General features: G+C 37.9%; 1 protein-coding gene across 13 annotated transcripts; it reads right to left on the reverse strand.

Moving 5' to 3' along the window:
- Nucleotides 1-4,484: 4,484 nt before the first annotated feature.
- Nucleotides 4,485-22,689, reverse strand: LOC126390196 (pyrin-like). 13 transcript variants are annotated; one of them, XM_050044383.1, is made up of 4 exons: nucleotides 8,702-8,859; nucleotides 5,276-5,549; nucleotides 5,130-5,145; nucleotides 4,485-4,743 (listed from the first exon to the last, which is right to left on the reverse strand). In XM_050044383.1, exons 2-4 carry the CDS (start codon nucleotides 5,538-5,540, stop codon nucleotides 4,545-4,547), a joined length of 480 nt encoding a protein of 159 aa, XP_049900340.1. In that variant the 5' UTR covers nucleotides 5,541-5,549; nucleotides 8,702-8,859; the 3' UTR covers nucleotides 4,485-4,544. The 13 variants fall into 13 exon arrangements, 6 of the variants coding, with proteins under 6 accessions (XP_049900340.1, XP_049900338.1, XP_049900337.1 ...); XR_007569949.1 differs by lacking the exons at nucleotides 4,485-4,743; nucleotides 5,130-5,145; nucleotides 5,276-5,549; nucleotides 8,702-8,859 and adding exons at nucleotides 9,987-11,302; nucleotides 11,410-11,683; nucleotides 21,175-21,996; nucleotides 22,138-22,689; XR_007569950.1 differs by lacking the exons at nucleotides 4,485-4,743; nucleotides 5,130-5,145; nucleotides 5,276-5,549; nucleotides 8,702-8,859 and adding exons at nucleotides 9,987-11,272; nucleotides 18,632-18,905; nucleotides 21,175-21,996; nucleotides 22,138-22,686.
- Between the last annotated feature and the right edge of the window lie 830 nt (nucleotides 22,690-23,519).

The following is a 23,519-nucleotide window of genomic DNA, read 5'->3' on the forward strand; positions in this document are numbered from 1 at the left end:
TGTATATATATATATATATATATATATATATATATATATATATATATGAAGAAAAATAAATAAAAGAATAAATAAAATAAAAATGTGGATATCTAAAGAGAAATAAATAAAAGAATAAATAACAAAATAAAAATGTGTATATATATAAAGTGTTTTTAAACACTTAAAATATGAAAAAGCAATAGTGTTAAATATAACATATGGGTTTTATTTATTTATTTTTCAGAAATTTTGGTTTTGAGTATTTGAATTATAGAGTAGCCAAATTGAGTAGCAGTTTTATTGTATTAATATTCTTCTTCTTTTTTCTTTTTTTTTTTTTTAATAAATCAATTGTAGTTTGCATTAAGAAAAAAAATTCTGTGATCTCCAGAGGAAAAATTATAGCTCAGCCCAATGCTCTGTGAAATCATTCAATATACTTTAGCACTTGAGCCATTATTTCTATTTGGAGCCAGTCTCCAAATGAAACACTAGATGGCACCAAATATTTGAGCTACAATGTGGGAGAGGGCTCACATACAGTTGTTGAGTGTGATCAGTTTTTAAGTTTTCATGGCACCAATAGAATTACTAAAAGGCACACTTAATAAAATCAGACCAAACCACTAGACTATGGAATCATAGCAGTGCCATAAAAAAGATCATATCTGTAACAGAATAGGAAAATAGATGTGAAAATATAAATAGATGAAAGAATAGAATGAAAGAAAAAAATCAGTGAATTAAAAAATGTGGATATGTCATGATAAATAAATAAAAGAATAAATAACAAAATGAAAATAAGTATATATAAAGTTAAATAAATGAAAGAATAAATAACAAAAATAAAAATGTGTGTATATATAAAGAGAAATAAATAAAGAATACATAACAAAATAAAAATGTATATTCTAAAGAGAAATAAAAAATAAATAAGTACATAAAAATGTGTATATATAAATATATTAAGACAAATAATAAAATAATAAATAAGTAAATAAAAATGTGTGTGTGTGTGTGTGTGTGTGTATATATATATATATATACACACATATAAAGAAAAATAAATAAAAGAATAAATAACAAAATAAAAATGTGGATATCTAAAAAGAAATAAAAGAATAAATAAGTAAATAAAAAGGTGTATATATAAAGAGAAATAAATAAATAACAAAATAAAAATGTAAATATTCATAGAGAAATAAATAAAATAATAAATAAGAAAATTAAAATGTGGATATANTTCACCATAGCTGTCTATCATCCTACTGATGGTGTCCTGCTTGTCTGCATTCTCTAGATGGCCCTTACGAATGGGCTGACATCCATCCAGCACTGGCTGAGTGAGGTTCCACCGAAACCTCTTGAAGTCATCAGTGCCCAGCTCATCCAGAGTGTCTAAGATCAGAAGAGGAACCTGCATTTCTGATCACTGAAAAGAGGAATAAGAAGCTTTCAGTTTGCAGATTAGCCTGCAGTTTGTTAAGCAAGTGTAGCTTAGTAGAAAGTACTAGTTCCTATATGAAACTGCTCACTGTGGATCTGTGGATTATTTTGACTTGACTATCATGATTTTTGGGAAGACACATTGCTGTGCCATCTAATCCCATTATATTGGAGAGAAGGCAGACATCTCTACAGCCGATATCTCCAACACTCAGCAACTCACACCAAAACAATTTAGACTGATAAATAGCGATACAAGTAAGAGGAAAATATGTATTTTTCATTTTAGGGTGAACTGTCCCTTTAATATAACTTTAGTTGTTTAGTATAAACAGTCTGTAAAATGACTACAAGAGGTTGTTGTTGCATGTTACACTGCTTCCCCTTCTCCTGTGTTTAATGTCAAATGGCAAAAATCCCTAAAACAACCAAGAAATGCCTGTAAACAAGTACCTTTTCAGCTTGGTATGTTACATGTTCAATATTTAAGATCTGACAGACCAGGGTCTTATTAAAATAGCTCTTCAATTATAAAAATACACAGAAGAAAAGTAACTGAATATCATTAGCTACAGGATCAAAGGAATCATACACAAAACACAAGATGATAACTATTGGAAAACAATCATGAAAATCACCCCAGGACAAACAGGTAAATAATAAATGGTGATAAAGTAATTTTTTTATGATGTTTAAGCATCCTTTGATAGCTAAAGTAATGTCTTACCGTGGCTCCAGTAATTAGACAGTTGTCCTGACAGAAGTGAATCTACTGAAGATGCAGCAGCATTGTGTGGTGATTAAAGACTATTTTTAGTTTCTGTCTTATGCTGTGAACAGGAATTTTCACAACTGCAAACCACAAGAACACATGAGTTCAAGTTCATGTTACAGAAAACAAAACTGACTGAGAGTTTAAGTTCCTCAATTAAAACTCAGTTGTAAGCATGAGACAAAGCACGTATGATAACCACAAGGAGACGTTCCCACAAGAAAAATTACATTTTCATCTGACTGTGTCTCTCTTTGTGCCTTCACATCCACTGAAACTGACCAGCTGCTCTCTGATTAGTCCATATCAGAGAAACGTTATATGGTATATAGTTAAATATTTTGAAGCTTTAAAGACTAAGAGTCCAGTAAAATGCAGTTATCAGATATTTAGTATTGACATTTTGACATATTCATAGGTAAACTTGATACAAAGACTGCTAAATACTCATTTCTACAAAATTCTATCAGAAACACACAAGATAAAAAAGGAAATCAAAGACAGTAAGTATGCACATCACTCTATTTTGTCAAAGAAATGTTTCAAAAGTTAGAAACTGATACCTTAAAGCCAACAAGAGTCCTTGTCCCTCTATCAGGCATGATAACTGCAATATGTGATGAGGCAACAATGGCTGCACTAAAGCTGAGAGCAGACAGCCATCAGAAGTTCATTCAGCCATCCACAATGTGACATGTAGCAGGTCACAATAACTGAACTGATAAAATATCTGATGAGCATCTGGAACTGTTATTAAACAATGCTATCATTTCAGCAAAACAAATCCAGCAAAAGTAACACAATCATGCTGTACCTGCATCATTAAATGTAATAAAAAAGGAAACAGCAGCTTTTTGTTCACTCATTTATTGATATTAAACTGTATTGATTTGATATCAACAGTTTTTATCTCACATAAGTTCCACAAGTTGGTCTATTTTTCTCTGTGAAATGAGAACTGGAGGTTTCAACGTCATGAATAGGCCAGAAAAAAAGGTTAATAAACTGCAGAAAGCAGAATGGAAGCTGGTGAAAATGTTATTTCTTTGTGTATATATTTTTGACTTATTCAGTCTCTATAAAAGAATAAATATCAAAATAAAAATGTATATACATATATATATATATATATATATATATATATATGCATGTATGTATATATATATATAAAGTGTTTTAAAGTAAATATGAAAAAGCAATAGTGTTAAATATAACATATGGGTTTTATTTATTCATTTATTTATTTTTCAGAAATTTTGGGTTTGAGTATTATTTGAATTATAGAGTAGCCAAATTGAGTAGCAGTTTTATTGTATTAATATTCTTTCTTTTTTTTCTTTAATAAATCAATTGTTTGCATTAAGAAAAAAAAATTCTGTGATCTCCAGAGGAAAAATTATAGCTCACCCAAATGCTCTGTGAAATCATTCAATATGTACTTGAGCCATTATTTCTATTTGGAGCCAGTCTCCAATTGAAACACTAGATGGCGCCAAATGTTTGAGCTACAATGTGGGAGAGGGCTCACATACAGTTGTTGAGTGTGATCAGTTTTTAAGTTTTCATGGCACCAATAGAATTACTAAAAGGCACACTTAATATAATCAGACCAAACCACTAGACTATGGAATCATAGCAGTGCCATAAAAAAGATCATATCTGTAACAGAATAGGAAAATAGATGTGAAAATATAAAGAGGAATAGATGAAAGAAAAAAATCAGTGAATTAAAAAATGTGGATATGTCATAATAATAAATAAAAGAATAAATAACAAAAATAAAAATTTGTGTGTATATATCTAACTATCTTTATATCTATATCTATATCTATCTATCTATCTATCTATCTATATAAAAAGAGAAAAAAATAACAAAATAAAAATGTAAATATTTATAGAGAAATAAATAAATGAATAAATAACTAAATAAAAAGGTGTACATATGTAAAGAGAAATAAACAAAAGAATAAATAAATATAAATGATGAATTAACAAAAAGTGCTGCTGCTGTGGTGAAAAATCTTTTCATCTGGTTTATTTGGGAACAATAGAGAAAATGCTCTGATGCTAACAAAGCTATCAAGATTCAGATTAGCATAACAACATGTGTCCTCTTGTCTATAAATGCAATAAGAGAAAGATTACATTATTTCTTCTTTCAAATGTGACATAGCCTCACTTTAAATATATTTCTTTAATGTCTGCAGAAACAAATCAACTTTATGTGAAGAAGCCTCACTGGTAAGGGCTATTCAGCTCAACAGAGACACTTTCAAGTACCATGAACAATTTGTTTAAAACTTTATTGAGATGTAAAACCATTCAACATCAGCGACAGAATCCATTACTGTGTATTTATGTTCATGTTAATTGATACACCAGAGCTGGTGCCTGAGATGTTGGGTGCCACGATAACACTTTTACCCTGGGCACAAACTGAAGCACCAGCTGCAGGAGTTAAACCCAAGGAGGAGGAGGAGGAGGAGGAGGAGGAGGGAGGTGTAGCATGGGTGTTCTGTGCAGTGGCGGCTCCTGCCAAATTTGTCAGGGGGGGCAATTGTTGTGATGATGGCTGAGGTGACCCGTCTCTATGGGTCCCTCCCGGAACCCATAGAGATTACACTGGAGTGCCTGCATTTAGAATAACAGCCTTTTACATGAAAGTATATGAGAGTGAATCGGGGTGATTTCCAGCCAGGCTGATATCGCCCCAAAGGGTCAGAACGCGACTTCACACTGTGTCTGATTGGATATTCAGAGGCAGGACGAGCTGTTTCAAGTGAAAATTATCAGAATAATTAATATATTGTGTGTATATATGACAATAATGATGATGATAATCATACATTTATTATCATCATCTTTCTTTTCTTGTGTGGCTCAAGGAGGGGCGGCGCCCTATCGCTTTCTATTCCGTGCAGCTGTTGATCCGCCTGTTGATCCACCTGGTAATAAAAAACGGAAAAAGAGTATTTTCCCACTGAAAACAAGGCTGTAGCTGAATAAACCTGTAGATGGAAGCTGTGACTGACAGATCAGCCTGAGAGAAACTGCAAACATAAAGTTCTACCCCACCTGCATATGCTTGCTTCAACTTCTGTGCAGCGTTGTTGTAGTTCATCCTCCTCAGGATTTCAACAGTTATGTTCACAGCTGTTTGTTCACCATAGCTGTCTATCATCCTACTGATGGTGTCCTGCTTGTCTGCATTCTCTAGATGGCCCTTACGAATGGGCTGACATCCATCCAGCACTGGCTGAGTGAGGTTCCACCGAAACCTCTTGAAGTCATCAGTGCCCAGCTCATCCAGAGTGTCTAAGATCAGAAGAGGAACCTGCATTTCTGATCACTGAAAAGAGGAATAAGAAGCTTTCAGTTTGCAGATTAGCCTGCAGTTTGTTAAGCAAGTGTAGCTTAGTAGAAAGTACTAGTTCCTATATGAAACTGCTCACTGTGGATCTGTGGATTATTTTGACTTGACTATCATGATTTTTGGGAAGACACATTGCTGTGCCATCTAATCCCATTATATTGGAGAGAAGGCAGACATCTCTACAGCCGATATCTCCAACACTCAGCAACTCACACCAAAACAATTTAGACTGATAAATAGCGATACAAGTAAGAGGAAAATATGTATTTTTCATTTTGGGGTGAACTGTCCCTTTAATATAACTTTTCTTAGTACAAACAGTCTGTAAAATGACTACAAGAGGTTGTTGTTGCATGTTACACTGCTTCCCCTTCTCCTGTGTTTAATGTCAAATGGCAAAAATCCCTAAAACAACCAAGAAATGCCTGTAAACAAGTACCTTTTCAGCTTGGTATGTTACATGTTCAATATTTAAGATCTGACAAACCAGGGTCTTATTAAAATAGCTCTTCAATTATAAAAATACACAGAAGAAAACTAATTGATCATTAGCTACAGGATCAAAGGAATCATACACAAAACACAAGAAGCTACGCTGATGATAACTATTGGAAAACAATCATGAAAATCACCCCAGGACAAACATAAATAATAAAATGATGATAAAGTCATGTTTTATGATGTTTAAGCATCCTTTTGATAGCTAAAGTGAGACCGCAGTTAGTGAGTTTTCTTAAATGTCTGAGTGAATGTCTTACCGTGGCTCCAGTAGTTAGACAGTTGTCCTGACAGAAGTGAATCTACTGAAGATGCAGCAGCATTGTGTGGTGATTAAAGACTACTTTTATTTTCTGTCTTACGGTGTGAACAGAGATTTTCACAACCGCAAACCACAAGAACACATGAGTTCAAGTTCATGTTACAGAAAACAAACCTGAGAGTTTAAGTTCCTCAATTAAAACTCACATGTAAGCATGAGACAAAGCACGTTTAAAAACCACAAGGACACATACATTTTCATCTGACTGTGTCTCTCTTTGTGAGCTTTAAAGACTAAGAGTCCTGTAGTGTGCAGTTATCAGATATTCAGTTTTAAAACTTTGACATATTCACAGGTAAACTTAATACAAAGACTGCTAAACACTAATTTCTACAAAATTCTATCAGAAACACACAAAATAAAAAAAGAATTCAAAGACAGTAAGTATGCACATCACTCTATTTTGTCAAAGAAATTTCAAGAAGTTAGAAACTAATAACATAAAGCCAACAAGAGTCCTTGTCCCTCTATCAGGCATGATAACTGCAATATGTGATGAGGCAACAATGGCTGCACTAAAGCTGAGAGCAGACAGCCATCAGAAGTTCATTCAGCCATCCACAATGTGACATGTAGCAGGTCACAATAACTGAACTGATAAAATATCTGATGAGCATCTGGAACTGTTATTAAACAATGCTATCATTTAAGCAAAAAAAAATCCAGCAAAAGTAACACAATCATGCTGTACCTGCATCATTAAATGTAATAAAAAAGGAAACAGCAGCTTTTTGTTCACTCATTTATTGATATTAAACTGTATTGATTTGATATCAACAGTTTTTATCTCACATAAGTTCCACAAGTTGGTCTATTTTTCTGATGAGAACTGGAGGTTTCAGCATCATGAATAGGCCAGAAAACAGGTTAATAAACTGCAGAAAGCAGAATGGAAGCTGGTGAAAATGTTATTTCTTTGTGTATATATTTTTGACTTATTCAGTCTCTCTTTCAAACTCAGTGCAGAGTGCAGACTGATTTGGATCAAGGGTTGCGAGCTGTTTGGGTGGAGACCAGTAGTGTTTTGTGGTGGTGCGTCATTGTATCTTGCTGGTTAAGGGGCTATAAATATCCATGATTACAGCAGGGTCATTTGATCCGGGTGTGAATTCTGATTATAACCTATTACATTAAAAACCAGATTATAGTCAGCATCAGCAGGTTTTTTGTGCAGTGGAAAAGGGGCTATACAATGTGTACTCCCCCCTCCCAGGGTGGTCGTGCCAGTAGCTGATCCAACAGTGTGGCCGGAGCAGCAGGAGGAGCAGCAGGAGGTGCTACAGGAGCAGCAGTAGGTGGTTTTGTTGTTTTCCCCCCTGCAGATAAAAAGATAGAGATGCAGAGAATCAGTACATACATGTGTAACAACAAAAAACAAAAAAAGGTTAAGTGTGTTTATGAAGCTTATCATCCACTGCACCTGCATATCTGCTCTTTAATTTCTCAGCAGCGTTGATGTTTCCCATCTTCCTCAGAATCTCAACAGTGACCTTCACAGCCGACTCTTCACCGTAGCTCTCTATCATCCTGCTCACAGTGTCTGTCCGGGGTGCCTTACCCAGACGGGACTTAGGAATTGGTTTGCAGCCCTCCAAGATGTCCATGGAGAGGTACCACTTGAGTGTTTCGAAGTCATCGTCTCGCAGCTCTTCCAGAGTCTCAAGGAGCAGCTGTGGAACCAGCATGTCTGCTCACTGGTGGAAGAGGAAACATTTGTTTCCAGATTAACCCCCCAATGTTAAAGGAGCAATGAAGGACTTTTTTTGGCACTTTGAGACAGACATCTCCACAGCCGATATCTCCTCACACCAAAACAATCTACAGTAGACTGTTAATAGCACTACAGGTAGGAGGGGAAATATGGATATGTTTTTATTTTGGGGAGAACTGTCCCTTTAATATAACTTCCCATAGTACCAAATGTCTGTAAAATGACTGCAAGGGGTCATTGTTGCATGTTGTCCTGCTTTCTGTTCTCCTGTTTGCTGTTTATATCTCATATCAAATGGCAAAAATGCCTAAACAAATCACGTATGTAACATCTGCATATCGCTGTAGAGCAAGTACCTTTTCTGCTTGTTACATGCTCAGAATTAAAGATCTGACAGACCAGGGTCTTATTAAAATAGCTCTCCAATTATAAAAATCCTGTCTTCAGGATCGTGAAAATCACCCCAGGACAAACAGGTAAATAACATAATGGTGATGAAGTAATTTTTTATGATGTTTAAGCATCCTTTTGATAGCTCAAGTAAGACCAGACAGTTAGTAAGGGCTGTTTTCTTAAATGTCTGAGTGAATGTCTTACCGTGGCTCCAGTAATTAGACAGTTGTCCTGACAGAAGTGGATCTACTGAAGATGCAGCAGCATTGTGTGGTGATTAAAGACTATTTTTAGTTTCTGTCTTACGCTGTGAGCAGGAATTTTCACAACTGCAAACCACAAGAACACGAGTTCAAGTTCATGTTACAGAAAACAAAACTGAGAGTTTAAGTTCCTCAATTAAAACTCAGTTGTAAGCATGAGACAAAGCACGTATGATAACCACAAGGAGACGTTCCCACAAGAAAAATTACATTTTCATCTGACTGTGTCTCTCTTTGTGAGCTCTAAAGACTAAGTGTCCTGTAGTTAAAGTTATCAGATATTTAGTATTGACATTTTGACATATTCACAGGTAAACTTGATACAAAGACTGCTAAACACTAATTTCTACAAAATTCTATCAGAAACACACAAGATAAAAAAGAATTCAAAGACAGTAAGTATGCACATCACTCTATTTTGTTAAAGAAATTTCTAAGAAGTTAGAAACTGAAAGCCAACAAGAGTCCTTGTCCCTCTATCAGGCATGATAACTGCAATATTTGATGAGGCAACAATGGCTGCACTAAAGCTGAGAGCAGACAGCCATCAGAAGTTCATTCAGCCATCCAAAGTGTGACATGTAGCAGGTCACAATAACTGAACTGATAAAATAATTGATGAGCTCATTCCCTGACATTAAAGTGGATTTACCTGATATCGGCAGTTTTTAAAGACATCTCTCATATGTTCCACTAAAAATTTAAAAGGAAACAAACATCAAATTAGAATAAATAAAATGAACCTAAACTTCAGATTATGTTTTGCATGTGTCCAGTTGTTTCACACAGGCTCAATTCTGTCTATTTAACTCTGTGAAAAGAGTACTCTGATGTCACATCAGTGTGGCTCCACCTGCTGACAACAGGTAGAGATGACAAACACCTGCAGAGGTGACGCCACAGCTTAAATGTCAGGATCGACACCTTTAAATGTGCTGGAACATGTAGAATACTACCACTTTAACTTTATACTGCTTGAGATATTTATAATATTAACACATTAATGTTTTTTAAAGCAATAAAAAAACTGTATTTACTCTGTAATAGTCTCATTGTTACTGGCAGAGACAGCATTTCCTGCACAAGACTGAACGCTTATGGATTGTAAATATGAAAAAAGTATTTTCATGTCGAGCCCTCCTGGTACATTCTGTGAGAGAGCAAAGGGTGCGATGAGAACACAAATATTCATCAGCTGGCGTGTAGAAAATAAAAGGCAACACTGCTTGTTTTGTTGTTGTTTATTTATTTTTTTTAAAAACCATTTTGTAGTTAAGTTTAAATACAAATTCAGTTAAAATGTATTGAGAGTACTTGGTTTAAAAACAGCACCAAAAAGCGGAATGTCTATTCTGCCAGACCTGGTGTCACATCATTGTAATAGATATGGTCATCATTACACCACCCATAGGTGGAGGCTGGTGTACGATCACACAGTTGTAATTAAATAAACTTCACAGGAGAAGTTACGACAAACACATGATCATGTTTTAACAAGCATGTATCAAATGTGTGTGTGCTGCTTTGAAGTGCTACATACAGAGACTAAGGGCCCCGACACACGAAACCGAAGGTCACCCATGGGTGAATGTAGGGCCGTCGGTGAGAATCTGTCGCTGTGGTTACTGCAGTGTCCCGCACCTTTGGCACTAGTCGGCCATGTAGCAAGTTTTTCAGCTGATTCAGCATGTTGAATCGGTGGCAGAGCCCGTCAGTGAATGAAACCTGTGTGACTGGTAGTTCAGCTCAGTGCACGAGAAGACCAACTTGAAACAAACTTGTTATATAAGATAAGATTATTTCTAGCCTTTATGCTCTGTGGGAGAAACAGCTGGTAATCATTAAACTAAATATAATTTGTTCTTTCATCACAGGGTTGTGTTGTTAATATGGTAACTGGCTTGTCTTGAATCCATCCTGTCTGTTTTTCAGATTTTCCTTTTTCAGTGATGATTACTGACTTCTGCCGCCCGCTGTTGTGGAGTTATTTCCTCTCACGCAGGCGCAGAATGTACATGCTAGTTGGCTGTAGTCTTTGCAGTGTGTTCAGGTGCAAGACACAGGCGACATGAAGTGGCGCAGCAGTCGGTCCTCATCGCCACTGGTTCTTTGATGTTGGTTTGGTGTGTCTGGGCCCTCTAACTGTACTGGCTGGCAAATGTTCTTTGAAATGGCACATGAGAGCTGGAAGACTTCCACAGGTTGTATAATGTGTAAATGTTTCCTTTTTACTGGGAGCATGTAATTGTACATAGTGAACTATGGTAAATGTCAATCACACTAATAATTTAAAATCTAGTGTGTGTTCCCTGATCCCAGTCTGGTTGTTTTTCATTAGTTTATTATTTATATGTTATATTCAATGTCCCAATGGTGCTACCAGTGATTGTCGGAGCGATTATCCCACTTCCATGCTGAGCTGACATTGTGGCGGGAGCAGCAAGAGGTGCCACCGGAGCTGCAGGAGGTGCTACAGGAGCAGCAGGAGGTGCCACAGGAGCAGCAGGAGGTGCTACAGCAGAGGAGGAGGTAGAAGGTTTAGCTGTTTTTAATAAAAAGATACAGATGCAGAGAATCAGTATATACACATGTAAAAAAAAAAAAAAAAAAAGGGTTAAGTGTGTTTAAGAAGCTTATCATCCACTGCACCTGCGTATCTTTTCTCTAACTCATCTGCAGCATTGTTGTTTCCCATCTTCCTCAGGATCACAGCAGTGACCTTCACAGCCAACTCTTCGCCGTAGCTCTGTATCATCCTGCTCACAGTGTTTGTCTGGGGTGCGTTCTCCAGAGATGCCACAGGAATTCGTTTGCAGCCCTCCAACATGTCATGGGAGAGGTACCACTTGAGTGTTTCGAAGTCGTCGTTGCGCAGGTCTTGCAGAGTCTCGAGGAGCAGCTGTGGAACAGTCATGTCTGCTCACTGGTGGAAGAGAAGGAATTAGTGTCCTGATTAGTCTTTAGTTTAAAGGTGATAGATATAGGATTCATACTTCCCGGTCAGTAGGTGTCGCACTCACACTCGCCCGCTCTCGCTCCACTCTTCAATTCTACAGGTTGCCAGGTTCGTAAACGACAGACACTGGAGACAGCGATGTTGAGTGAAGAGTCTTTTGTGGTATAGTTATTAAAAAATAATAATAATAATGAATCCTCTCTTGTGTGCCCTGTAACACACTAACAATCTCCGTAAAGCATTTTTAGCTCTACTCGTCACTAATGCTAACGTAATTAGTCAATTAGGATCCTTTGCCGTGGTGGACACACAGATTCCCTGATTTAACAACATCCTGTATACACACAAAAACACGAAAGTGTTCTTGATATTAAAACGGCAAATATATTCCTCTGTTATAATTTCCCACCAATAATAAAAATAATAATAATAACACGATATTTTGGCTGTACTAGATATTTGATATATTCAGTAGATTTACTTTTTTACGACACTATTTGACAACTCTACAACCGGAGTCCTAAAAACGCAGTTTCTAGAAAGCTTGCTAAAATATCTGAAATTAACCATCATCCTTACTTTTTCTTAACATATTTCATCCAGGTGCAGTGTCATTACTAGTTTGGCTTTACTACATATTAGATATATTCAGCAGATATATCTTTTTACAACCCTGCTGCGTTAGTTAGCAAACATTAGAAGGAAAGCGGCAACCTCCGAGTGGCTTTTTAGCCCTTTTTCTGCCTTCAGCTGACACCAACGATCAAAAGCTGAACCAAAGTTGATTCTGGTTTTGCTTCTCCGTTGGTTGGCTAGAATTTGCGACAGATAGCGCTGGGACAACGCCATACTTTGGCAGCTAGACTTTAATTCTACACCTTTGTAGACGTTCTATGGATGTATTTTTTTTTTTTTTTTAAATATTCGTTTTGATGAAACAGCTATACATATGACCTTTAAAGGAAGCATTTGACAATACTTGTGGGCTATATGCTTTGTTGTCAAAAGTTAGAAGAAGAATTAATGCTCCTATATCTGCCCTAGTTTTACAGGGGTTATGTGCTGGACCTTACCCTATGACACTAATACAGATCAGGTAAAAGCATTGATAAGAACAACTTTTGGGTTTCATCTTTCATCTTAGATTTTTAGATATTATCATATATGTTGTCTCTTCCTGGTTTTAAAAGGTGCATTACAGTAAAGTGGTGTAATTTTCTGAACATACCAGACTGTTCTGTTATTTGCCTTTACACACTCAGTCATTTAACACACACCTGATGATTATTTATCAAATTCTCATTGTAAAAATATTTTTGTAAAAGCAATAATAATCTACTCTGTAATATTGTCACAGTACCGATATTGAGGTAGGAAATCTTGACATTTGAATTTCTCCATGTCACCCAGCTCTACTTTCTAATATCATACACATTAAAACTGAAGCAGATAGAACTGAATGATATCCTGACTTTTAGTCCAAAGTATGACTACAACCCCACAACCTGTGGATCCTACATTTCCCATAATGCAAATTCAAGTGATTGCATCATCCANAAAACTGAAGCAGATAGAACTGAATGATATCCTGACTTTTAGTCCAAAGTATGACTACAACCCCACAACCTGTGGATCCTACATTTCCCATAATGCAAATTCAAGTGATTACATCATCCAGGTTGTTATTTTTTTCAAGTTTCATTTTGAGTATTAAAATCTCAATGATAATGACTACACTGCACTTCGTGTGTAAAAATCAGTGGAGTTCCCCCATAAAGACCTATTTCTAGTTTTTAAAAAAACAATCAAAAATCAGCAGGCCTAAAAGGAGGATTTTCCGCAACCTGGCAACCCACAACTTACTCTAAGTAAAGCAAACAGTGACTAATCTATAGCCTAAAGAATTAGTCAACACAAGTCATAAACGTTAATGGAGCCATTAATTACAGTTAACTAACCCTTTATAACGCGTTCCTAACGAGAAAGTGCTGAAGCAGAAATACTTTAAAAACATTAATGGAGCCACATCTGGATCTGAGTGACTGGTGATGACTTTAACCTCGGCTTGTTCTCTAAACATCTACAGCGTCATTAACATCTGTGGACAAACGGACCGACAACTAATTCGGCGGTGCAATGATGAGCAACAACCATTAACTTCACTGCTGAAAGGACAAACCTGCAGGTAACGACACAGTCAACATGGTTACAACAAGAGGAAACAGGCGCCGTCAGGTTTCACAAACTTCTGCTGTAACTTCATTTGAGTGTGTGTAACCAGCGCAGCAGCTGGCTGCAGCACAGCGGAACCAGAGAGCCAAAAGTAACTTTAAATGAGCACTTTAACCCAACTTACCGTGTCACCGACAGCCTACAGATGTACACCCGAGAAACAATGTAAAGAAAATGGCGCTAACATTCTAGTTTCGGTTTCAGGGTTGCGCAGGAAGATGCCAGCGCAGCAGGAACGATGACTGAGGATGTGGTGGAAGAGTGTGACCGCAACATCAGTTTGATTCTCTGGAAAGTCACCTAGAAATAGCCACAAAGTATTTCTCACTAGATTAATAAATAGACAAACGTTTTCAGCGTCCTCTCTAAAGTGTAGATGTTTGTGCATGGTCATCAAACCCACAACACATGTTGACTGGAGGCATTTATTATTGCTCATTTCACTGGAAAAGTCAAATGATATCAGAAATAAATGTGTAACAATAATGCCAGAAAAAGTCATCATTAGAGCATTATTTTGATTTTAGGATGCAGAAAAGACAACAATCCTCATATCTCACAGTTTCATCAACTTTAATGTCCAAACAAATAATTCATAACAAATGTCATGATCTAGCTATGAAGAAAACAAAGAAAATTGTGTGTGAGAGTCTATCCACCTTTCCGAACAAAAAAGGGCTCAGGAAATAGTTAGTGAGAGAGTTGGTGCTCCCTCACTTATTTCAAGATGTAGTGTGTGTTTCCTGATCCCAGTCTGGTTGTTTTTCATTGGTTTATTTATTGACGGTTATATTCCATGTCCCAGCGGTGCTACCGGAGACTGTTGGAGCGATTATCACACTTCCATGCTGAGCTGACATTGTGGCAGGAGCTGCAGGAGATGCCACAGGAGCAGCAGGAGGCAATACCGGAGCTGCAGGAGGTGCCGCAGGAGCTGCAAGAGGTGCTAGAACAGAGGAGGAGGTAGAGGGTTTAGCTATTTTTCCCTTCAAATAAAAAGATACAGATGCAGAGAATCATACACATGTAAAAAAAAAAAAAAAAAAAAAAGGTTAAGTGTGTTTAAGAAGCTTATCATCCACTGCACCTGCGTATCTGTTCTTTAATTTCTCAGCAGCGTTGATGTTTCCCATCTTCCTCAGGATCTCAACAGTGACCTTCACAGCCGACTCTTCACCGTAGCTCTCTATCATCCTGCTCACAGTGTCTGTCCGGGGTGCCTTACCCAGACGGGACTTAGGAATTGGTTTGCAGCCCTCCAAGATGTCCATGGAGAGGTACCACTTGAGTGTTTCGAAGTCATCGTCTCGCAGCTCTTCCAGAGTCTCAAGGAGCAGCTGTGGAACCAGCATGTCTGCTCACTGGTGGAAGAGGAAACATTTGTTTCCAGATTAACCCCCCAATGTTAAAGGAGCAATGAAGGACTTTTTTTGGCACTTTGAGACAGACATCTCCACAGCCGATATCTCCTCACACCAAAACAATCTACAGTAGACTGTTAATAGCACTACAGGTAGGAGGGGAAATATGGATATGTTTTTATTTTGGGGAGAACTGTCCCTTTAATATAACTTCCCATAGTACCAAATGTCTGTAAAATGACTGCAAGGGGTCATTGTTGCATGTTGTCCTGCTTTCTGTTCTCCTGTTTGCTGTTTATATCTCATATCAAATGGCAAAAATGCCTAAACAAATCACGTATGTAACATCTGCATATCGCTGTAGAGCAAGTACCTTTTCTGCTTGTTACATGCTCAGAATTAAAGATCTGACAGACCAGGGTCTTATTAAAATAGCTCTCCAATTATAAAAATCCTGTCTTCAGGATCGTGAAAATCACCCCAGGACAAACAGGTAAATAACATAATGGTGATGAAGTAATTTTTTATGATGTTTAAGCATCCTTTTGATAGCTCAAGTAAGACCAGACAGTTAGTAAGGGCTGTTTTCTTAAATGTCTGAGTGAATGTCTTACCGTGGCTCCAGTAATTAGACAGTTGTCCTGACAGAAGTGGATCTACTGAAGATGCAGCAGCATTGTGTGGTGATTAAAGACTATTTTTAGTTTCTGTCTTACGCTGTGAGCAGGAATTTTCACAACTGCAAACCACAAGAACACGAGTTCAAGTTCATGTTACAGAAAACAAAACTGAGAGTTTAAGTTCCTCAATTAAAACTCAGTTGTAAGCATGAGACAAAGCACGTATGATAACCACAAGGAGACGTTCCCACAAGAAAAATTACATTTTCATCTGACTGTGTCTCTCTTTGTGAGCTCTAAAGACTAAGTGTCCTGTAGTTAAAGTTATCAGATATTTAGTATTGACATTTTGACATATTCACAGGTAAACTTGATACAAAGACTGCTAAACACTAATTTCTACAAAATTCTATCAGAAACACACAAGATAAAAAAGAATTCAAAGACAGTAAGTATGCACATCACTCTATTTTGTTAAAGAAATTTCTAAGAAGTTAGAAACTGAAAGCCAACAAGAGTCCTTGTCCCTCTATCAGGCATGATAACTGCAATATTTGATGAGGCAACAATGGCTGCACTAAAGCTGAGAGCAGACAGCCATCAGAAGTTCATTCAGCCATCCAAAGTGTGACATGTAGCAGGTCACAATAACTGAACTGATAAAATAATTGATGAGCTCATTCCCTGACATTAAAGTGGATTTACCTGATATCGGCAGTTTTTAAAGACATCTCTCATATGTTCCACTAAAAATTTAAAAGGAAACAAACATCAAATTAGAATAAATAAAATGAACCTAAACTTCAGATTATGTTTTGCATGTGTCCAGTTGTTTCACACAGGCTCAATTCTGTCTATTTAACTCTGTGAAAAGAGTACTCTGATGTCACATCAGTGTGGCTCCACCTGCTGACAACAGGTAGAGATGACAAACACCTGCAGAGGTGACGCCACAGCTTAAATGTCAGGATCGACACCTTTAAATGTGCTGGAACATGTAGAATACTACCACTTTAACTTTATACTGCTTGAGATATTTATAATATTAACACATTAATGTTTTTTAAAGCAATAAAAAAACTGTATTTACTCTGTAATAGTCTCATTGTTACTGGCAGAGACAGCATTTCCTGCACAAGACTGAACGCTTATGGATTGTAAATATGAAAAAAGTATTTTCATGTCGAGCCCTCCTGGTACATTCTGTGAGAGAGCAAAGGGTGCGATGAGAACACAAATATTCATCAGCTGGCGTGTAGAAAATAAAAGGCAACACTGCTTGTTTTGTTGTTGTTTATTTATTTTTTTTAAAAACCATTTTGTAGTTAAGTTTAAATACAAATTCAGTTAAAATGTATTGAGAGTACTTGGTTTAAAAACAGCACCAAAAAGCGGAATGTCTATTCTGCCAGACCTGGTGTCACATCATTGTAATAGATATGGTCATCATTACACCACCCATAGGTGGAGGCTGGTGTACGATCACACAGTTGTAATTAAATAAACTTCACAGGAGAAGTTACGACAAACACATGATCATGTTTTAACAAGCATGTATCAAATGTGTGTGTGCTGCTTTGAAGTGCTACATACAGAGACTAAGGGCCCCGACACACGAAACCGAAGGTCAGCCATGGGTGAATGTAGGGCCGTCGGTGAGAATCTGTCGCTGTGGTTACTGCAGTGTCCCGCACCTTTGGCACTAGTCGGCCATGTAGCAAGTTTTTCAGCTGATTCAGCATGTTGAATCGGTGGCAGAGCCCGTCAGTGAATGAAACCTGTGTGACTGGTAGTTCAGCTCAGTGCACGAGAAGACCAACTTGAAACAAACTTGTTATATAAGATAAGATTATTTCTAGCCTTTATGCTCTGTGGGAGAAACAGCTGGTAATCATTAAACTAAATATAATTTGTTCTTTCATCACAGGGTTGTGTTGTTAATATGGTAACTGGCTTGTCTTGAATCCATCCTGTCTGTTTTTCAGATTTTCCTTTTTCAGTGATGATTACTGACTTCTGCCGCCCGCTGTTGTGGAGTTATTTCCTCTCACGCAGGCGCAGAATGTACATGCTAGTTGGCTGTAGTCTTTGCAGTGTGTTCAGGTGCAAGACACAGGCGACATGAAGTGGCGCAGCAGTCGGTCCTCATCGCCACTGGTTCTTTGATGTTGGTTTGGTGTGTCTGGGCCCTCTAACTGTACTGGCTGGCAAATGTTCTTTGAAATGGCACATGAGAGCTGGAAGACTTCCACAGGTTGTATAATGTGTAAATGTTTCCTTTTTACTGGGAGCATGTAATTGTACATAGTGAACTATGGTAAATGTCAATCACACTAATAATTTAAAATCTAGTGTGTGTTCCCTGATCCCAGTCTGGTTGTTTTTCATTAGTTTATTATTTATATGTTATATTCAATGTCCCAATGGTGCTACCAGTGATTGTCGGAGCGATTATCCCACTTCCATGCTGAGCTGACATTGTGGCGGGAGCAGCAAGAGGTGCCACCGGAGCTGCAGGAGGTGCTACAGGAGCAGCAGGAGGTGCCACAGGAGCAGCAGGAGGTGCTACAGCAGAGGAGGAGGTAGAAGGTTTAGCTGTTTTTAATAAAAAGATACAGATGCAGAGAATCAGTATATACACATGTAAAAAAAAAAAAAAAAAAAGGGTTAAGTGTGTTTAAGAAGCTTATCATCCACTGCACCTGCGTATCTTTTCTCTAACTCATCTGCAGCATTGTTGTTTCCCATCTTCCTCAGGATCACAGCAGTGACCTTCACAGCCAACTCTTCGCCGTAGCTCTGTATCATCCTGCTCACAGTGTTTGTCTGGGGTGCGTTCTCCAGAGATGCCACAGGAATTCGTTTGCAGCCCTCCAACATGTCATGGGAGAGGTACCACTTGAGTGTTTCGAAGTCGTCGTTGCGCAGGTCTTGCAGAGTCTCGAGGAGCAGCTGTGGAACAGTCATGTCTGCTCACTGGTGGAAGAGAAGGAATTAGTGTCCTGATTAGTCTTTAGTTTAAAGGTGATAGATATAGGATTCATACTTCCCGGTCAGTAGGTGTCGCACTCACACTCGCCCGCTCTCGCTCCACTCTTCAATTCTACAGGTTGCCAGGTTCGTAAACGACAGACACTGGAGACAGCGATGTTGAGTGAAGAGTCTTTTGTGGTATAGTTATTAAAAAATAATAATAATAATGAATCCTCTCTTGTGTGCCCTGTAACACACTAACAATCTCCGTAAAGCATTTTTAGCTCTACTCGTCACTAATGCTAACGTAATTAGTCAATTAGGATCCTTTGCCGTGGTGGACACACAGATTCCCTGATTTAACAACATCCTGTATACACACAAAAACACGAAAGTGTTCTTGATATTAAAACGGCAAATATATTCCTCTGTTATAATTTCCCACCAATAATAAAAATAATAATAATAACACGATATTTTGGCTGTACTAGATATTTGATATATTCAGTAGATTTACTTTTTTACGACACTATTTGACAACTCTACAACCGGAGTCCTAAAAACGCAGTTTCTAGAAAGCTTGCTAAAATATCTGAAATTAACCATCATCCTTACTTTTTCTTAACATATTTCATCCAGGTGCAGTGTCATTACTAGTTTGGCTTTACTACATATTAGATATATTCAGCAGATATATCTTTTTACAACCCTGCTGCGTTAGTTAGCAAACATTAGAAGGAAAGCGGCAACCTCCGAGTGGCTTTTTAGCCCTTTTTCTGCCTTCAGCTGACACCAACGATCAAAAGCTGAACCAAAGTTGATTCTGGTTTTGCTTCTCCGTTGGTTGGCTAGAATTTGCGACAGATAGCGCTGGGACAACGCCATACTTTGGCAGCTAGACTTTAATTCTACACCTTTGTAGACGTTCTATGGATGTTTTTTTTTTTTTTTTTTTAAATATTCGTTTTGATGAAACAGCTATACATATGACCTTTAAAGGAAGCATTTGACAATACTTGTGGGCTATATGCTTTGTTGTCAAAAGTTAGAAGAAGAATTAATGCTCCTATATCTGCCCTAGTTTTACAGGGGTTATGTGCTGGACCTTACCCTATGACACTAATACAGATCAGGTAAAAGCATTGATAAGAACAACTTTTGGGTTTCATCTTTCATCTTAGATTTTTAGATATTATCATATATGTTGTCTCTTCCTGGTTTTAAAAGGTGCATTACAGTAAAGTGGTGTAATTTTCTGAACATACCAGACTGTTCTGTTATTTGCCTTTACACACTCAGTCATTTAACACACACCTGATGATTATTTATCAAATTCTCATTGTAAAAATATTTTTGTAAAAGCAATAATAATCTACTCTGTAATATTGTCACAGTACCGATATTGAGGTAGGAAATCTTGACATTTGAATTTCTCCATGTCACCCAGCTCTACTTTCTAATATCATACACATTAAAACTGAAGCAGATAGAACTGAATGATATCCTGACTTTTAGTCCAAAGTATGACTACAACCCCACAACCTGTGGATCCTACATTTCCCATAATGCAAATTCAAGTGATTACATCATCCAGGTTGTTATTTTTTTCAAGTTTCATTTTGAGTATTAAAATCTCAATGATAATGACTACACTGCACTTCGTGTGTAAAAATCAGTGGAGTTCCCCCATAAAGACCTATTTCTAGTTTTTAAAAAAACAATCAAAAATCAGCAGGCCTAAAAGGAGGATTTTCCGCAACCTGGCAACCCACAACTTACTCTAAGTAAAGCAAACAGTGACTAATCTATAGCCTAAAGAATTAGTCAACACAAGTCATAAACGTTAATGGAGCCATTAATTACAGTTAACTAACCCTTTATAACGCGTTCCTAACGAGAAAGTGCTGAAGCAGAAATACTTTAAAAACATTAATGGAGCCACATCTGGATCTGAGTGACTGGTGATGACTTTAACCTCGGCTTGTTCTCTAAACATCTACAGCGTCATTAACATCTGTGGACAAACGGACCGACAACTAATTCGGCGGTGCAATGATGAGCAACAACCATTAACTTCACTGCTGAAAGGACAAACCTGCAGGTAACGACACAGTCAACATGGTTACAACAAGAGGAAACAGGCGCCGTCAGGTTTCACAAACTTCTGCTGTAACTTCATTTGAGTGTGTGTAACCAGCGCAGCAGCTGGCTGCAGCACAGCGGAACCAGAGAGCCAAAAGTAACTTTAAATGAGCACTTTAACCCAACTTACCGTGTCACCGACAGCCTACAGATGTACACCCGAGAAACAATGTAAAGAAAATGGCGCTAACATTCTAGTTTCGGTTTCAGGGTTGCGCAGGAAGATGCCAGCGCAGCAGGAACGATGACTGAGGATGTGGTGGAAGAGTGTGACCGCAACATCAGTTTGATTCTCTGGAAAGTCACCTAGAAATAGCCACAAAGTATTTCTCACTAGATTAATAAATAGACAAACGTTTTCAGCGTCCTCTCTAAAGTGTAGATGTTTGTGCATGGTCATCAAACCCACAACACATGTTGACTGGAGGCATTTATTATTGCTCATTTCACTGGAAAAGTCAAATGATATCAGAAATAAATGTGTAACAATAATGCCAGAAAAAGTCATCATTAGAGCATTATTTTGATTTTAGGATGCAGAAAAGACAACAATCCTCATATCTCACAGTTTCATCAACTTTAATGTCCAAACAAATAATTCATAACAAATGTCATGATCTAGCTATGAAGAAAACAAAGAAAATTGTGTGTGAGAGTCTATCCACCTTTCCGAACAAAAAAGGGCTCAGGAAATAGTTAGTGAGAGAGTTGGTGCTCCCTCACTTATTTCAAGATGTAGTGTGTGTTTCCTGATCCCAGTCTGGTTGTTTTTCATTGGTTTATTTATTGACGGTTATATTCCATGTCCCAGCGGTGCTACCGGAGACTGTTGGAGCGATTATCACACTTCCATGCTGAGCTGACATTGTGGCAGGAGCTGCAGGAGATGCCACAGGAGCAGCAGGAGGCAATACCGGAGCTGCAGGAGGTGCCGCAGGAGCTGCAAGAGGTGCTAGAACAGAGGAGGAGGTAGAGGGTTTAGCTATTTTTCCCTTCAAATAAAAAGATACAGATGCAGAGAATCATACACATGTAAAAAAAAAAAAAAAAAAAAAAGGTTAAGTGTGTTTAAGAAGCTTATCATCCACTGCACCTGCGTATCTGTTCTTTAATTTCTCAGCAGCGTTGATGTTTCCCATCTTCCTCAGGATCTCAACAGTGACCTTCACAGCCGACTCTTCACCGTAGCTCTCTATCATCCTGCTCACAGTGTCTGTCCGGGGTGCCTTACCCAGACGGGACTTAGGAATTGGTTTGCAGCCCTCCAAGATGTCCATGGAGAGGTACCACTTGAGTGTTTCGAAGTCATCGTCGCCCAGGTCTTCCAGCAGCTGTGGAACAGACATGTCTGCTCACTGGTGGAAGAGGAGGAATTAGTTTCCTAATTAGTCTTCAGTTTAAGGGAAGCATTCAACAATACTTGTAGGCCATATGCTTTGCGCCAAAAGTTAGATGACAGAATAAATCTGCTACTCTTTTATCTGCCCTAGTTTTACAGGGGTTACGTGCTGACTCTGGTCCTGGTGCTCTGCAGTCAGCTGGCTTTTTCCAGAGGGAAAACAGTATAAGAGTATGGAGCTAGAACAGTGACAGTAAAAGGGGATTTATGGTTGTGCCTAGAGCCTACGCACGTAGCCTACACACGTCGCATATGCCGTTGTGAGCATTTTTATTTCTGCGGTGTGTCTGTGTCACTCTGCAGTTACACCTCCAAAACACTGGTCAGCAGCAGATGTTTCTGTGAAGTGTTGTAAAGTTTATTTGATTCAAAACACACATTAAACACACATTAAACATGTCTTAATAGAGACAATTTGAAAAACAAGTACATAAATCAGCTTCACTATAACTCGCAGCATTCACAGACAAACACGGACACATTTTCCCCACAAATACAACATGCAAATGTTATTAGCGCAAGCCTTTGGCATTTTATATTGTATAAATTAGCCTAGCAACTAGCGATCTTTCCCTCTTCTCATATAAAACCAGGGACAACAGCAACATTTAACTTGACACTCACAAGTCAGTCTTTAGACGCTTTGCTCTCTGATTTTGGGTTTAGTCAGTCTTTAGACGCTTTGCTCTCTGATTTTGGGTTTAGATGGGCGGATACAATTTCAGAGTTTATAAAAACTCCCTATGTTGCAGAACCAATAGTTAATCCGCAGGGCGGTCCTTCGGTGGCTCGCTGATCTCTTGTGCTTGTAAACATAGTCCAACTGTGTTAAAAGTTTTAAACAAAGTCGCTGTAAGTCCTTCATTTCCACAATCTTGTGGACTGAGCACACGTTTGATAAAACGGAGTTAAATCTCTCGGCATACATTTTCAATCTCTCTGTGTGTTTGTGTCCTTGCGGACGAGAGAAGGGGGAGCGCACATTTCCGGGAGGGCGTGTCCTTTAAAAAAATGCAAGAGGTGTTGCTTTTTTGCCGGTGTTCTGAAAGTTTGCGCTACCCACTCAGGATGAGCTA

Source organism: Epinephelus moara, chromosome 5 (assembly GCF_006386435.1).
Source record: "Epinephelus moara isolate mb chromosome 5, YSFRI_EMoa_1.0, whole genome shotgun sequence".
NCBI lineage: Eukaryota > Metazoa > Chordata > Actinopteri > Perciformes > Serranidae > Epinephelus > Epinephelus moara.

Excerpts from the sequence above, each read along its gene's own strand:
- LOC126390196 (XM_050044383.1), bottom strand. The coding sequence starts at position 5,540 with ATGCAGGTTCCTCTTCTGATCTTAGACACTCTGGATGAGCTGGGCACT.